Genomic DNA, 16,890 nt, shown 5'->3' on the forward strand with positions numbered 1-16,890 from the left:
GACTCCCAGGCCAGTCTGGTCTACAGAGTGAGTTCCAGGACAGCCAGGGTTACCCAGAGAAACCCTATCGCAAAAAGCGGGGCGGGGGGACAAAAACAACCCCCGCCCAACTATGTCACCTAGAATTCCTATGGACTTACAACATTACAACATACAACATCCATCCCGCTTCCCAAAAATGTTTTGAGACCCGATTTCATTTTTTAGCTCTGGCTTGCCTAGAACCTACAGAGATCCAGGCATGTAGCACATTGCCCTGAATTTACCAGGCACGTACCATCTTGTACCCAAAGTGACACCAAACACTTGTCCGGAGTATCACAGACTCTCTCTCTCTCTCACACACACACTTTCTATCTGTAGCGTATGCTCACGTATCCTGTCCTCAGAGAACTCGGAAGTCAGAGGAGGGCACTGGGTAACCTCCACTCTCTCTCTCCACCTCAGTCCTTTGGGACAGAATCTCTAAATGAAAAACACACAGCTTGTGGTTTTGAGGCTAGGCGAGCCCAAGAGCACCTCCCGTCCCCGCCCACTGGAGTGTTGGGATTACAGGCATGCGTAGAACCAAGGCCAGCTTTACAATGGGGTGCAAGGATTTCATGCTTGGAAAGCAACTATTATTTTATTTTATTTTGGTTTTGTCGAGACAGAGTTTCTCTGTGTAGCCCTGACTATCCTGGAACCCACTCTGTAGACCAGGCTGGCCTTGAACTCAGAAATCTGCCTGCCTCTGCCTCCCTGAGTACTGGGATTAAAGGCATGCGCCACCATGCCTGGCTCAGGTGGTGGTTCTAACGCACGCCTAAATATTCTCAGTAATTGAGAGGCAGGCAGATAAATTTGAGTTCATCATGTGCAGCCTGGTCTACAGAGCGAGTTCCAGGACAGCCAGGGCTACAAAGGGAAACCCTGTCTCGAAATAAATAAATAAATAAATAAATAAATACATACATACATACATACATACATACATACATACATACATACAAAAACAACCACCACCTGGCCCACAAACATTCTTACCTGCAGAACCACCCTTGTTTCACTTTTAACCAAGTAACCTGCAAAGCAGGTAGATGAGCAGCTTAGAATCTCTGAAGTCCCTAAGTGCAATGATGTTCTCAAAGAAACAAATAAAAAAACCAACCAGGGAGCTGGAGAGATGGCTCAGGTTAAGAGCACTGACTACTCTTCCAGAGGTCCTGAGTTCAATTCCCAGCAACCACAGGGTGGCTCACAACCATATGTAATGGAATCGGATGGATGTCCTCTTCTGGTGTGTCTGAAGACAGCTACAGTGTACTCATATACATGAAATAAATAAATCATTTAAAAACAAAAAACAAAAAACCAACCAACCAGGCATGGGGTGGTACACGCATTGGGCTGGGGAGTTAAAGGTTATTCTCTGCTACACTGTGAGTCTGAGACCGGCCTTGGCTACAGGAGACCCTACCACTAAACAAAACAAAAAAGACTAAAAGACAGAGAATGGGGGAGGGAAAAAGGAAAAAAGGCTTTCATACAGCGCTTGGACAAAGTTCAGCGGGGTTGGTTGACAAGTCTGAGCCCTTAAACACAGGTTTCTGTCCCGTCTTGGTTCCCTACGTGGAGAAGTTCTTGGGTGTAAAGTCTGGTCTCCAGGGCAGAGTTCTTCCTTACCCAGGGGTATCATCCCCAGCTTTTACACTTTTCTAAGCCATGGTGCCCCCAAATGTAAAGGAGAGACGATTCAGTGGAGAGCTTCTTACACAGGAATGAGGTTCTAAAGTCACCATGCCAAAAAGCCAGAATCTGGTAAGAGTTCAGATCACCCTTTAGGAACCTGCAAACTGCTCACAAAGCAACAAACACCCTGTGGTACCCTGGCATCTAAACCCAATACACCCGGCACAACTGATTTCTTTCTGTCAACATCGAAACTAGATGGCCAGCTAAAGGCATTCTTTTGGCGGCATTTAAGAACACTGCCAATCATAGAAGGACATTTAATGGGGATAGCAGAGGCACTCAGAAGATAAACACAGGTAATGGTTATTTTACACTTAAAAAAAAAAAAAAAGTATTTCGTGTTTGTGTGTGCGCGTATACACATTCATTGGAACAGGGGCGCGCATGCTTGTATGAGGTGACGTCACAGCGTGCTTATGCGGTTCAGAGGACTCTGTAGAGTCAGTTCTCTCTCCCCACCTTCACAACTCAGGCTGTCAGGCCTTTCTTTCCCTCATGAGCCATCTTGAGATGATCCTGGCGTTTATTTTCAAGACATTTTCTCTCATTTGTATTAGCAGACAGGAATCCAATCCACTTCTAACTGACTCTATGGACTATCCTGTTTGCTTGGTCACCGTCTGATTGACTGATTTTCTGATACAGCAAGCCTCAGTCTTCCAGCTCCCCATGGGAGGCAGCCAACAGCACAGAGGTCACCGGGGTGGCCCGGGTTCGAATCTTTGCCCTGGAACACCCAGCATCACTGACCCACAACGGCTAGTTATAAAATATCTTTGTCGACTATGTTATGATTTAAATGAACAAGGTCTCCTGCAAGCTCGTGCACGTCAACACTTTGTCCCCAGTTAGTGGCAGTTTGGAGAGATGACAGAACCCTTCCCTTCTTGGACTCTGAGGCCTACAGGGCAGAGATAGGGCAGTAAGAGTGAGGCTGGAGGCTTCCTGGCCTGAGCTCTCTTCTCAGTCCTGTCTGCTGCCAAGGCACAGCAAGCTGAGCTGGTGGCTTCTGTCACCATGCCTCCCCTGCCGCTATCAATGAGCCTCTGATGCTGCAAGCCAGGACATTTGTCTCTCTGACTGATGTTGCTTCTGACAGATATTTTGACCAAGCATAAGAAGAACGACTGACACACTGTTGTATACCCAATATTGTCTAACCCAATAACTATGTATAACAATGACTAAAGAAAGCTTCCAGCAGGTAAAACTCAAGACATAAAGCTTCGGTCCCCTAAAGGACAGGCTAACAAGATACCTGACCAGAGCTCCCCCAAACCACCAAAAACCATAAAACAAAACAAAACAAAACAAAAAACAAAACTGACAAACCCCTCAAAACAGGGGCAGTCTGAAACACTGGCTAACCAAGAAAAAACAAAAAAACCCTGAGGAGGAAATTAAATGTTGAATCAGGGACAAAATTCTGGGCAACAAAAGGTAAATATTGCAGAAATCTGAAGAAATAACAAAATATTAGTTTTAATAATTGTGCCAAATGTATTATACTAAGATGTTAACATACTTGAGCTGTTTTATTTTTCTGAATTTTCCATAAACCTAAAATTTTTCTTGCTGGGTGAATGGGTAAATGCCTTTAATCCCAGCATTTGGGAGGTAGACAAAATGAGCTCTGGACAAGTTCAAGGTCAGCCTGATCTACAGAATGAGTTTTAGCCAGACTTAGTGAGATCCTCCCTCCACAAATAAATAACCATGCATTAAAAAAAGAAAGAAAGGAGGCCAGGAAGCGGTAGTCCACACCTTTAATCCCAGCACTTGGGAGGCAGAGGCAGAGGCAGGCAGATTTCCGAGTTCAAGGCCAGCCTGGTCTATAGAGTGAGTTCCAGGACAGCCAGGGCTACACAGAGAAACCCTATCTCTAAAGGGTTTCTAGCCCCCCCCCCAAAAAGAAGAAAATCTAAAAAAAAATAAGGTATTAATAAAACTGCTTTCTTATTTAAGGACATGGCTATGTATATCTGGCTGCCCTTGAACTCAGAAATCTACTTGCTTCTGATTATTATTATTATTTCCTTTTTGGTTTTTCAAAACAAAGTTTCTGGCTGTCTTGGAACTCTGTAGACCAGGCTGATCTCAAACTCACAGAGATCCACTTGCCTCTGCCTCTCAAGCGGTGGAATTAAAGACATGCGCCACCACACCCAGCTCCTTTTTATTTTTTAATTAAACACATTAGCTTTAAATTTTTCCCAAGGTGCCCTTGTATCCCAAATCTCCTGTACTAAACAATGCCAAGTTCCCTTCTGTGTACAGCATTTGATGGCCACTAGGGGGCACAATGGCGCCTGTCTTCCTGGGGTGTATTTTCATTTGTAAAGGCGAAATTTAGGGGAGGCTCGTAGCCTAGTGCAAGATTTTTGTCTCAGAAAAAAATGTTCCGGAGGGAATGATGTCACAGGATTCCTTAGGCTCTGCCTGAATTGACACATTCTCAGGGACCGTGGAGCACACAAACAGAATGAAGGCTGTGTGTCCTCGGTGTCCCAGCCCCCTAAGGACCACACCCTGTAAGCCCATGGCTCTCGCCAATCCCAGAGCAAGCTTCCTGCCCTCACCTGGCTCTTGCTGCTGGAAACTGCCCCATGTATGACCTACCAAAGGAACCTTGCCTCCCCCCATCATGCCAACTTCTCTCCAAGAATTTAATTTGTTAACAAGAGCTTTGGCCTCCATTGCTCCCCAGAGTGGGGTGTTAATCACTGGAAGCCCCTAGCCTATGCCATGACTAAAAATACCAGCACTAAGAAGGCAATGCCTGGCATTAGGATTGGAGCTCCAACAGTGGGGTTCATGAGGGGGCTGTAACAAGGCCAGAACTGCTGTTCTGGGGAGCACCAGGTGACAGTTTATTCGGGTCTCAGAACCCCTCCCTCTATTCCTATCTGCACCTGGAAAAACAAACAAAACAACCACTTCATCTGTAGTAGACTGCATTACAGTCCTCCCCATAAAACTGTGTTTAAGTCTTAACTCTAACTTCCAATACACGCAAACGGAAACTTCTAATCTTATGTGGGTAAGAGGTCTCTACACAGTAAGGTGAATCCTAGATCCTGGATTAGGATGCTACCTGGATACCTGATGCAGAGTCCTTCCCCCAGGCTCCTGAGGTTGCATAGGCAGGGGACAAGATTCTGTGATCACACTGGAAGCCAGCCAGCCCCCCTGGGCACTTACTTCCTGCCTTATAGCTCCCCTCTGAGGAGAAGCCTCCTTTGAAGTAGGCAAGAAGGTTTTACAGAGTCAACAGAGCTGGAGGAGGAGACTCTGTGACCCAGCACACGCAACATTCCCAAGATCCTGGGCCAAACTCTAAGCAAGAGAGAGAGAGAGAGAGAGAGAGAGAGAGAGAGAGAGAGAGAGAAACAAATCTAGATTGTACATCTCTCGCTGTCTTGAAAACTGGTAACACCAGAAACGAGGATCTTTAGAAGCAGGTGGGTGCCAGGGTGGAGAATGCTAAGTCCTCAAAAGAAAAAAGGCTCTGCCCGGTCGGGCAATGGTGGCGCATGCCTTTAATCCCAGCACTTGGGCGGCAGAGGCAGGTGGATTTCTGAGTTCAAGGCCAGCCTGGTCTACAGAGTGAGTTCCAAGACAGCCAGGGATACACAGAGAATCCCTGTCTCAAAAAACAGCAACAAAAGGCTCTACCCATTCCTTACAACATGGCTCCTCTAGCTCTCAGACCAGACCGGTAACAAAACTGTCTTCACCCCAAAGTGTCTGAAATAATATCAGCCCTAGCTTACGGAGAACTTCAGGCCCCTGCTGGGCTTTACATGTGTCAGCCGTGACAATGGATCACACCTTCTCCTATTTTTACCATGTCCCCAAGAACGTCAGCTACATAATGGACTGTGCAGGGACTGTGTGACCTGACTCCACAACTGTCCTTAAAGCCAAGCGACATCTGTTTGGACAGTGGACTCCTAATTTAGAACTGACATCCACAGCCCACTCCGAATTTAGGACTTTCTTCTCTCTCATGCTTGGAGTGTGATGCCAGAATACAACAACTGATCTCTAGGCTGCTGAGAAAGAAACACTTGGCCCAGCACGTTAGTTCGTGACGATAATCCTGACACTGGAGAGGCTGAGACAATACTGCCACAGGATTAGGACCAGATCGAGCTCTATATAGCCTGGGCTAGAGAGCGAGACTGTATCCAAAGAGTGAGGGAGTAGAGGTGAAGGGTGGGGGCAGGGGTGGAGGGTGGGGGGTAGGAGTGGGTGGAATAAAGATGGAAAGGGAGGGAAGGAAAGAGGGAGGGAGCTGGGAGGGAAAGAGGTAGGAAGGAAAGGGAGAGAAAGCCTTTTTAAAACAAGAAATGTGTCTTTCAGCCCTACAGCTGTGTAGCCCCTATAATTCCCACTGGCCCCACAATTCGATTGCAGCCCCACAATTCCATGCACACGGATATGATGGTTTTCTATACCATGATAAGGTGAGGCTAGCCAGAAGAGCATGGACTCAGGCCAAGAGGGCGGGGCATAGAGTAGTTAATGATGGTTGGGCTGCACTTTGCCCAATCATGGAAGCACCTTGCTTCATCCACCTACACTCTCGGTCATCCCTGCCCATGTGCTAAAGCCCTCCACAGCCCTGCCACATACCTGGCTATACTCTAGTCCCTTAGAACTGATCCGAGGACTACAGTCATCCTCAAATACTTACACACCCCTCTATCCCCTCTACCCAGAGCCACCACTCTCTCCGAGTTCTAGCTGAGAGCAGGGATGTTTCTAGGAGAGACGCCTTGCTAGCCAATCCCATCTTACAATTATTTACTTCGTCCCATGATTGTTGCTAATCAGTGTGTCCCCAAAATTCATGTGCAGTGAGAGCCCCAGGCTGTGACTATGGGGACAGTTTCAATACATTTAATCAATTTGACCTGAGTTTCCGCTGAATTCATCTGGGCCTGAATTTAATGGCTGGTGTCACTCATGGACAATATGGGTGGATGGGGTGTGGGGAGGGAGAGAAAGAGAGAGAGAGAGAGAGAGAGAGAGAGAGAGAGAGCGCACCATTATGATCTGTCTTAACCATGGCTTCAGGTGGGAGGGATATAACAAGGACTGCAAGCTGCCACAAGAAGAGGGAGGAGCCAAGGGCAGGCACTTCCTAGAGCCTTAGGCATAGGAATGGCTCTGTAAACATCTTCTTGCTTTCAGACTCAGCAGTCTCTTAGTCCCAGAAAACAACTGAACACACGGTGCTCTGAGACTGCAGTCCTAGGAAACTAATGCAGATGGTAACCACTCCCTAAAGAACAGATGAGAGCTGGAGAGAGAGAGGCGGGTAAGATCCCGGGACCAGAGAGGCTGGCCCAAACCAATGTCACTGTTCCTCAAAAATAAGTTCCCTGCCGTCCTTGTGCTTAGCTCTTCCTTTTTAAAAAGGGTCCAGCCAGGCAGTGGTGGCACACGCCTTTAATCCCAGCACTCGGGGAGCAGAGGCAGGTGGATTTCTGAGTTCGAGGCCAACCTTGTCTACAGAGTGAGTTCCAGGCAGCCAGGGCTACACAGAGAAACCCTGTCTCAAAACAAACAAACAAACAGACCAAAAAAGAAAAAAGTAATAGTTGTTATTATATCTATTTATTTTGCTTCTACTACGTGAGTTCCAGGGACTGAACTCAGGTTGTGAGCCTTGGTGGCAGGCACCTTTACCCGCTGAGCCATCTTGCCAGACCCCATTTCAGTTTTTTTTTTCTCTCTTTTTTGAAAGATTTGCTTACTTACTCATTTTATGTTTTTTATGTATGTGTGTCTTTATGAGTTTATATGGCTCATGTGTACACAGAAACCTGAGAGGTTGGTTGGTTGGTTGGTTGGTTTCTTTCTTTCTTTCTTTCTTTCTTTCTTTCTTTCTTTCTTTCTTTCTTTCTTTCTCTTTTGTTTGTTTGTTTGTTTTCAAGACAGGGTTTCTCTGTGTAGCCCTGGCTGTCCTGGAACTCACTTTGTAGACCAGGCTGGCCTCGAACTCAGAAATCTGCCTGCCTCTGCCTCCCGAGTGCTGGGATTAAAGGCGTGGGCCACCACGCCCGGCAGATTGTTACTTTCTAGAAGATTACAGATACCATGTAGTTTTCTATGAGAGCAAACCCCTGTTCTCAGTTTTTTAAAAAAACATTTGGTTAAAAAATTTATTATGGGGGCTGGTGAGATGGCTCAGTGGGTAAGAGCACCCGACTGCTCTTCCGAAGGTCAGGAGTTCAAATCCCAGCAACCACATGGTGGCTCACAACCATCCGTAACAAGATCTGACTCCCTCTTCTGGAGTGTCTGAAGACAGCTACAGTGTACTTACATATAATCAATAAATAAATCTTTAAAAAAAAATTTATTATGTGTATTTCTTGGGGGTCATCCCAGGGTTCACCTATAAAGGTCAGAGGATAGGTCAATCACCCAACTCCATTCTCTTCCTCTACCACGTGTGTTCGGGGATTGGATTCAGGTCATCAGACTTCACACAAATGCCTCTATTTCCTGAGCTATTTACCTAACCAAGGTCTTGTTTTATTTCATCTTATTTTATTTTATTTTACTGAGACAGAGTCCCTCTGTGTAGCCCTTGCTGCCTGCCCTAGAACTCATTCTTTAGACCAGGCTGGTCTCAAATTCAGAGATCCTGCCTGCCTCTGCCTCCAGAGTGCTGGGATTAAAGGGGTGTGCCACCACCATCCGAAGACTTTATTTTTAATCGAATGTCCGTTTGTGTCTGCATGTTGCTAATGCATGTAAGTCAAGGAGCTCTGGGGGGGGGGGGGGGAAGCAGGAGAGGGCACTGTCCTCTGGAGCTGCATTTACAGATGGTTGTGAGTCTCCTAAGGTTGGTGGCCTGGAACTCAACTCTGGTCCTTTATAAAAAGCCTGAAGAGCTCTTAAGCAAGCCCCACCACACCACTTCCTAATGAAATACCCACGTACTTCAGAGTATTTCCTTCAGAAGGATCTGGTCCCTAGAAGAATGAAGCCCACCACGTCCAATATCTGTTTCGTTTTGGGCTTCTTGAGACAGCATCTCACTATGCAGCCTTGGCTGGCCTTGAACTCCTAGAGATTCACCTGCCTCTGCCTCCCCAGTGTTGCGAAATTTCATTTCATTTGTAAAACTTCATTTTACAAAGCCCCAGAAAATAATAAGCAGGATGGCCTGCCCAGTGCCACATGGCAAGCAGTTGAGAACCTAAGTCAAATCTGAACTCAGGGACCTTGATTTCCCGGTCCTGCTATCAAAATAAGTGTATTTCAAGAGGGGCGTGTCCCCTCAGCTAGCAGCATTCCTTCACAATATGCAGAGTGCCCAGGTTCAGTTACCCGGCACTACATGAACTGAACACAGTGCCACACGCCTGCATTTCCATGCTCAGGAAGTAGAAGCAGAAGGACGGCAAGTTTGGAGGTCATCCTGGTCTACAAAATCACTCAGGAGCTATCCTAGCCCAGGAGAGAGGAGGGGATGTCTCAAAAACGAAAGTAAATACTGGTGCCTCTGTAGACACCCAGTATTCCATTTCTGCAGCTCTCTATGGACTCTGATCTCTTTTTTACCATCCCAGTGAATAAGGTAAAATCTAAATAGAAAACTCAGCCAGGTAACCACAGCAGTACAGGTCTCAGGGCATGGTATGAGCCTCAACATAGAGGTACAGGATTCTGCTTTCTACCTATTACTGTGATTCAACAGGCTTTCTCACCAGCAGGCGAATCCAGCCTCAGAGGGCAATGGATACAAGAAGAGGAAAGGAGTTCGCTCTTCTACCTAGACAGAAACCTGGCCTGGAGCCAGGGGTGCTCCCTGGAAACACAATGCACATGGCACACGGAGGCTCTTAAAGTGAAGAACATTCCGCACGTTTAACCTAGAGGTGGAGGCAGGAGCAGGTGGATCTCTGAGTTCCAAGAAACTCAGAACTTTGGAGAGTTTTGTTCCAAAACAAACATTTAGAAACGAATTGACTAAAAATTTCACTTTACAGGCTCTCGGCAGTGGTGGACGCACACCTTAAATCCCAGCACTTGGGAGGCTGAGGCAGGTGGATTTCTGAGTTGGAGGCCAGCCTGGTCTACAAAGTGAGTTCCAGGACAGCCAGGGCTTCACAGAGAAACCCTGTCTGGGGGAGTGGGGGGGTGGGGGGGGGGGGAGTAGCCACAGGACAGAATCCTCAGGTTTCAACTACAAAAATACCCAGTAGAAATGGGACGTGGGGAAGATGGAGGAGGACCTGCAGTGTGTGTGATACCCTGTGTTCATCTGGTTTCACACACAACAAAATCAAATTAGTAAGTTAAGTACTCCTGGACTAGTGAGTTTTGTCCAATGGTTCCCTATACCATAACTGTTAGGCTACTTGACCCAAACTCCAATACTTTCACATACTCCCAACAACCCACAACCTTGCCCGATTCCCCGAGCCCTTGCAAGGCCACCACAATGCTGCCTAGCTCAACTACCAATTCCCAAGGAAGAAACTTAAGTTCGGTTTTCTAACACCAGCAGACTGCAAGCTGTACTGCCCTAATCAGACCCCAGGGCTGCAAACTGAGAGGCCTCAAGACTTCGCTAAGCTACAAGAAGCAGTTCTGCACAGTGGGGTGCCCAGCCAGCTCTGTAGCACCCCTCCTGGATTCGTATCCCAGCTCTACCTGGCCCTCAGGGCTTGATTTCTAATTAGAGAATGCAGATACAGTTGAGATCATGGCGACCGCTCAACCTTAGGTTGCCATAGTCGACGACTCTAAGTTTGGTCACCGGGAAGTGTGACCGGCTCACGAGTACAAACTCGTGCCCGAGGAAATCAACCCAGAACGGGACTCCTTCACACCAAGAGACAGAGAAGTCTGTCTGCCAAACCCAACAGAACATTGTTACAACACACGCTAAACCTCCTGGGATTGGAGGGGGAGCCTTGAGATCCTAAAAGGATCATCAAAGAAATTGGTGTCACCTTAGGGCAAGCCTCCACCTAGCTAAGTGGTCCCAGACTCCACAATCCAGATAAGCTTTCCTAGACGAAGAACCAGCCCAGAGTATCTACCCCTACGCCCGACCCAGCCATGGCCCCTGCCCACCTTTACACCTTCCAGGAGGGCCTGGGGGTCCTCGATTCCCTCAGGGACACACTTCTTATTCTCCGGAAGGGACTCTAGCTTTTCAACCAGGGCTTTCAAGCCCTTCAGTTCAAATTCGGTAAGGTGAGTCCACTTGGTAGAAACCTCGGTGGCCGGGGAGCCCGTGGGCGTCTTGGGATCGTCCGTGGGCATCGAGGTCGACTTGACACTTTCCTCTGACTCATTGGACAACGTCCTCTTGAGGAACCGTATGGCAGGGGCTTTAGGCTTCTTCCCTGTGCTGTCCTGGTCTTCGGGCGGGGTGCTGGTGGGTGAGGTGGGGTCATCGGTGGGTGGCTTGGGTGTTTTATCTGCACCATCTCCTTCCTCCTCCTTGTCCTCCTCCTCCTCCTCTTCCTCCTGTGGCTGCTGCTCGCAGGACTCCTCCTCCATGTCCAGCCAGGAGTCGGATGAAAAGCCGTCTACACTGGTTTTTCTTGGGGCATCTGTAGGGAAGATCATAAGATATAATTATGATCACTTAACCAACACAGGAAGCTCTGTAGATCCCATTCACTTTTATGCAAAGAGCAAGGATCTGGTGCAGGCCTCCTGGCCTGTAGAAAAGACAAGAGCCAGCCATACACAGGTTCAAATCCCCAGCTCTATTTTTCCCAGGTCAGTGTGCCCACACAGGTTGCTTAGCCGTGCAGTATGCCTGGCATTTTATCCTATGTATACAACTCAGTCAAGGGCAGGGATAAATAGATGGCTCAGTGGTTAAGTATAATCATTGTTCTTGTAGAGTACCTAGGTTTGGTTCCCAGCACCCACATGGCAGCCCACAGCCATCTGTAACTCCACTTCCACGGAATCTGATGCTCTCTTCTGGCCTTCACAGTGGTATCTATCTGTCTGTCTGTCTATCTATCTATCTACACTCAGTTACATACACATAAATAAATAAATAAATAAATAAATTTTTAAAAAATCAGTAAAGGGCTGACATGATGGTTTAGTGGGTAAAGGCACTTGCTGCCAACCCTGCCAACCCTAGATCAATCCCTGGCCCTGACATAGGAGGAGAAGATAAGACTCCTGAAAGCTTCCTTCCCACCTGCTGGCCCACAAAAACCCTCCCCAAAACAAAAGCAAAGGTGAAAGTTGAAGGATACACTTCTTTTGAAAATCATGTTCTAAGATGATGGTTATACACATCTGAGAATAGGCTAAAAATAAAAGGCACAGAAGTGTCTCCCTGGTATGCCCAAAGCCCTGGGTTCAATTCCCAGTGCAATATCAACACATATGATACCTGACACTTCAGTGGTGCGGAGATGCAGGCAGAAGGATGAAGACTTTGATGCTAGACTGGCTATACAGAGACTTCTAGTCTAGCCTGGACTAAATAGCAAGGCTGTACCCCAAAACAAACAAACAAACACCAAAGACTCTAGGCCAACAATATAGGTATATATTATTGCCTAGCCCAAACCCCCAAACCCCAAAATAAAACAAAAGACAAGACCAAGGGAAAGAAAAGGAAAGATGAGCAGGAAGAGATATAAAAATTAAGAGATCACAGAAGAAACTACACACACTGTGAACATGAGATAAACCCATCTCATGTTTGTATCTTGTGATAGTACCATATGACATCAGTCAATGTTCCCCCAGACATTGAAGGAAGAATGCCTGGTTCTTACAAATTGATCAGGAATTCCTGTCAAGCCAGACGCAATTTCGTAGTAGGCATCTATAAATCCAGGGTTGATATTGTTGTCCCTCTAAGTCCCAACAGCAGGGCAGGGCAGGGCAGTTGACAGCCTAAGCCCTTTTCCTGCCTCTACCACAGACCCCTTCTCTCTCAAGTCTGTGTTGCCAGCCCCGCCCACCCCTCCCTTCTAGGTAAAGCTGTCCTGGCACTAGCTATGTGTTCTTGCTCCTGTGGGGACAAAACCCCAGAGGAACAGGAAGAAGCTGGATCCTTTGTTCTGTGGGATGGTCCTGTTTTAGCAAGTACAGTGGTGACAGACTTCTCCATGCACAGTCAAGGGAGGGGGGTGACAACCCTGTTTCTTCTGAGGGCTACAAGCTCCTTTCCTTGGCTTCCGTGTTCTAGGTTGGAGGCTCACAAGCCAGGGTATTTCCTGAGAGGCCTAATGTCCAGGATTCTGGCTCTAAAGAATCCCAGGAGACCCAGGACTATCCTCAGACTCCATGATAGAAAGACTTTCTTCACCAGCTAAGCAGCTGGCTCCGTCTGAGCTACACGAAGGCTACTCACCAATAAGCATTAATTCTCTCTGGTATTCCTGAGTGAGGTAGGAGCGCTGGGTCACACAGTACACATATCTCTCCAAGACATACCAGCACATCTCATAGTAGAAGGGGTAACGGAACTTGGGCTGAACCTGAAAGCAGAGAGCAAGCCAGCAAGAGGTCAGTTTCCAGGAGCCATGGGGAGATGTACGGGTGGGCAGTTTAGGTTCCCTCTATAAGAGCTCACCCATCTTTGTGAGGGCACACATGGCAAAAGGGGCAAACAGGAGGTGTCACTGGCAGGGAGGCGAGAGAGAGGCCTAGGGGGTTAAGCGCCAGCAGCATGCATGGATGAGACGGAGCGCGCCCTGGGGAAGGCATCACTATCTTGGACCCTGAGCTACCCACCCTGGAGGGAGAAAAGGCAGTTCTCCCCTGACCTGCTGCCAGCACTGTGGTTGCAAATGAGAGCCCTGCCTGATCCCAGCCGCCACAGACATGGGCTCTGCTGTCTTTCCCACCACCCACCCCCCACCCCCCCCCGGGAAAACATAAGTCCATTCCCAATCCCTATCCTTCAGCAGACAAGCTATATTGTACATCCTCCTGAATCTTGGGAGGAAGGCCAGGAGGAGAAGACCACTTCCAATGGTGTTGCAGTCTTGCCTGCCTTCCAAGGGAAGGGGCCTCCAGGGTGTTCAGAGTCCGCTATCCACATATGCCTACAATACCTGCCTGGGGTTCTACTATGGGCTCCAAAGGACACAATTCTCCAGTGAGACCAACATCTTGCCACACAGGGGCTGGGAGGAGGGGTACCTTGGGGTCCTATGGCAAAGTGACAATAGAGGGCCCTCTTGGCTGTTTCTTACAAGTGAGAGATAGTGCATAGACCAACTGTAAAATGTGAGGCCCTGAAGTAAATTCTGATGGGCGTTGGCAGTGTGGGCTCTGCACAGGGACTGGCAATGAAAGGAAGAAAGGAGCTGGAGAGATGGCTCAGCGGTTAAGAGCATTGACTGCCCTTCCAAAGGTCCGGAGTTCAATTCCCAGCAACCACATGGTGGCTCACAACCATCTGTGACGGGATCTGATGCTCTCTTCTGCTGTGTCTGAAGACAGCGACAGTGTACTCACATACATGAAATAAACAAATCTTTAAAAAAAGAAAAAAGAAAGACAAGAGGAATATCCCCACAGATGGCATCAGCATGGAGGACCCTTCTGGAACCTACACTCTTAAAGGGCATGGAAGCAGTAAGGCCTAGGAAAGTGAGCTCATGGCCCACTGTGGGGCGCTCTCCTCCTCCAAACACTCACCATGGGACTACACAGAGTTCTTAGTTTCCAAAGGTATCTGTGAAGGTCAGAGCTCGCTGGCTCCTGACCTCTCTCATCCTTCAGCGAGCACCCCCTAGCCTCAGGTACCCCTTCTATGCTGACAGCATTACATTTCCCTGGCACCTTTTCAGCAACATCAAATATGAACCCACCAGATTCCTGGGCGACCTTAAATGTGGTTTCCCTGTATTCTCTAAGCGCCCAGCTGGAAAAGACCTCCCCACCTCAGGTACCTCAGCTAACCTCTTGGCTCTCGACCCCTTTTCCCCACAGGTTCCGCCTCCTCCTGCTGTTTCATTTCCCTGCAGTGGTGGATGGGGTGTTGAGGAATGAGATCATGGTCGCAGCATGCTTTTCAGCTCCTTGGGGGAATGCACGGAGGAGGGGGCATATGCTAGCGTTTTCCTTGGCTCCAGCTACTTTCTGAGAAGCCCGGTTTCAGGGTGACTGATCAGTGGCCCCCTGGGTTTACACGGGGGGAGGGGGCTCTTGAGATTGAGGTAGACCTTGACTTCCTAGGATGAAAGGTTTGAGGGGAGGGGCTCAGCCCTGTCCCTATTCCGGAGACGGAGTCAGGAGTCAAAGGATTTTGAAACAAATTGCCAATCCCTAAAATTGCAAGCGGAGGAACCCAGAGCCCCGAGTTCACACCTCCCAACGGTAGATGGGATGTATCAAACACACTTCCAACTCTTTGCTTTCCAAAAAAAAAAATTTGAGACTGTCCACGCCACTGTGCTGTGATGGACACTGTGACACCAGAGAATCCTTCTAGTTGGGGGGTGGGGGGTGGATTTATTTCAGAAGAGGAAGGCAAATCTCCCCTCTTTGTTGCTGAACCCAAGGGAAACTAATTGGGTGAAGACAAATACAAAAGAAATAATTCGACTTGGTTTAGTTTTTTGGTTTTTGTTTTTAGGTGGGGCAGGGGGAGTAATTTACTTTTCTTTCTTTTTTTTTTTTTTCCAAGAGAGGACTGCAGGAAAAATTTTTTGCAAAAAAAATAAACTTACAAACAGGTTGTCGCTTTCTACCCTTCGCCTTCAAAAGGTTCCAGCCACATAGCCTGGGAACATTAAACACACAATTGCTCAATATTATTTGGCGACAAACCTGGAGCCTCATCAAATGGAGTTGTTAAGCCAACTTCCATCCAACACAAAGAACAAGGTAGTTGCAAAGAAGGCCCTGTGCCCAGCCTAGAGTACATGTCGTTCATCAACAGTGGGTCTCAAGGGTCCAACTGGAGTTCCAAAGGCCCATTTAAGTGGCACCTGCCTGGCCTAAGTCATTCATTCCTCAGAGGCATGAGTCACCCAAGAGTTAAACAGCCTCTAGAGGAAAAGCTGAAGAGACAGAACCCCGTGCTCCCGCAATGCCCAGGTCTTAAAAAATTAAGATGCAAGGGTGGGCGGAGGGATCTTAAACTTTGTTGTTCTCCTGGAAAAAAAAAAATCAATGGGGAAAATAAAAGTCCAATGGCGGGAGGGAGGGGAAGGGAGAGGTAAATAGTTGGCGAGGTTTCCAAACAGAGTCACTGGCTGCAAAGGGAGGGGACGCAAGGGGTTGCCGGCATTACCTTTTCTGGGAAAGCTGATTTCACTAGAGCCATTAAGGAAAGAAAAGATAAAGCGTGAGACAGCAGTTTGATGAGCGAGTGAGTGATCATCTGGACCATTCTTCCTACACTCGGTAGCTAAGTGGAGCTAAAAGGGTGTCATGGTGGTGGTGACGCTCGCGGCAGCTTATTCCGGTCCCGCTCTATCACACTCTTCTTCAGAGCGGGAGATTTGGTGTTCTATCCGTTTCCCCAGAGGCCTGAACCTGCCTTCTAAGGGAGGGGCCCTCATGATTCTGGAGAGTAAGTGCCACCTATCCTGTGGCCCAGAAAAAAATGAAACTATTTCCTATGTGGGGGAGACATTTGGGGTTTTAGGTCTAGATAGCCCATCTTGCCGCCACCTAGAGCTACAAAGGCAAATACCTTTTCTAAAGTCAAACCCACAAGCAGGGTGAGGGACTCATACACTGCCTTTTCTCTGGCCAACCTCCTTCGTTTGTTCCCATGCCTCAGAACGCTCTGGGACAAACTATTTTTAAATGCCCATAGTTCTCTTAGAGGAGCTGATAGGGATGGGGAGAATTGAGCTGTATCAGGCTGACAGAGAGTCCTGGCATTTTTATCGGACTTCCAGGACTCCCTCCAGGGCCCTTTGTCTGCTTTTGGCTCCCAAGACATAAACAACTGGGCCTTGCAGCCAAGCCCCTCTCCAAAGACCAGAAATCAAAGCAGATTAAAATGCCTGCTGTTGCCTTCAGCACAGCTGCCTGCCTCCCAGCCATCCCTCCCAAGCCCTCCAGCCAACAACCTGCTTCAGAGAAGGCAGATAGGATCCCCCTTAGAGACTAAGGACCAAGGGCCCTTGCAGGGAGGGAACTGATGTGCATCTTGAAGGGGTGAGACACTTC

General features: G+C 48.0%; 1 protein-coding gene across 12 annotated transcripts in view; it reads right to left on the reverse strand.

Moving 5' to 3' along the window:
- Positions 1-16,890, reverse strand: part of Kdm2b (lysine (K)-specific demethylase 2B) — a 118,607-nt gene that overhangs the window by 50,964 nt on the left and 50,753 nt on the right. For all 12 annotated transcript variants that reach the window (XM_006530376.4, XM_011248210.3, XM_011248208.3 and 9 more), the window contains 2 exons: positions 13,106-13,232; positions 10,840-11,324 (listed from right to left, as the gene is read on the reverse strand). In XM_006530376.4, coding sequence (XP_006530439.1) covers positions 10,840-11,324; positions 13,106-13,232 — 612 coding nt within the window. The remainder of the gene's footprint in view (positions 1-10,839; positions 11,325-13,105; positions 13,233-16,890) is intronic.

This window comes from Mus musculus, chromosome 5 (genome assembly GCF_000001635.26).
Source record: "Mus musculus strain C57BL/6J chromosome 5, GRCm38.p6 C57BL/6J".
Lineage (NCBI taxonomy): Eukaryota > Metazoa > Chordata > Mammalia > Rodentia > Muridae > Mus > Mus musculus.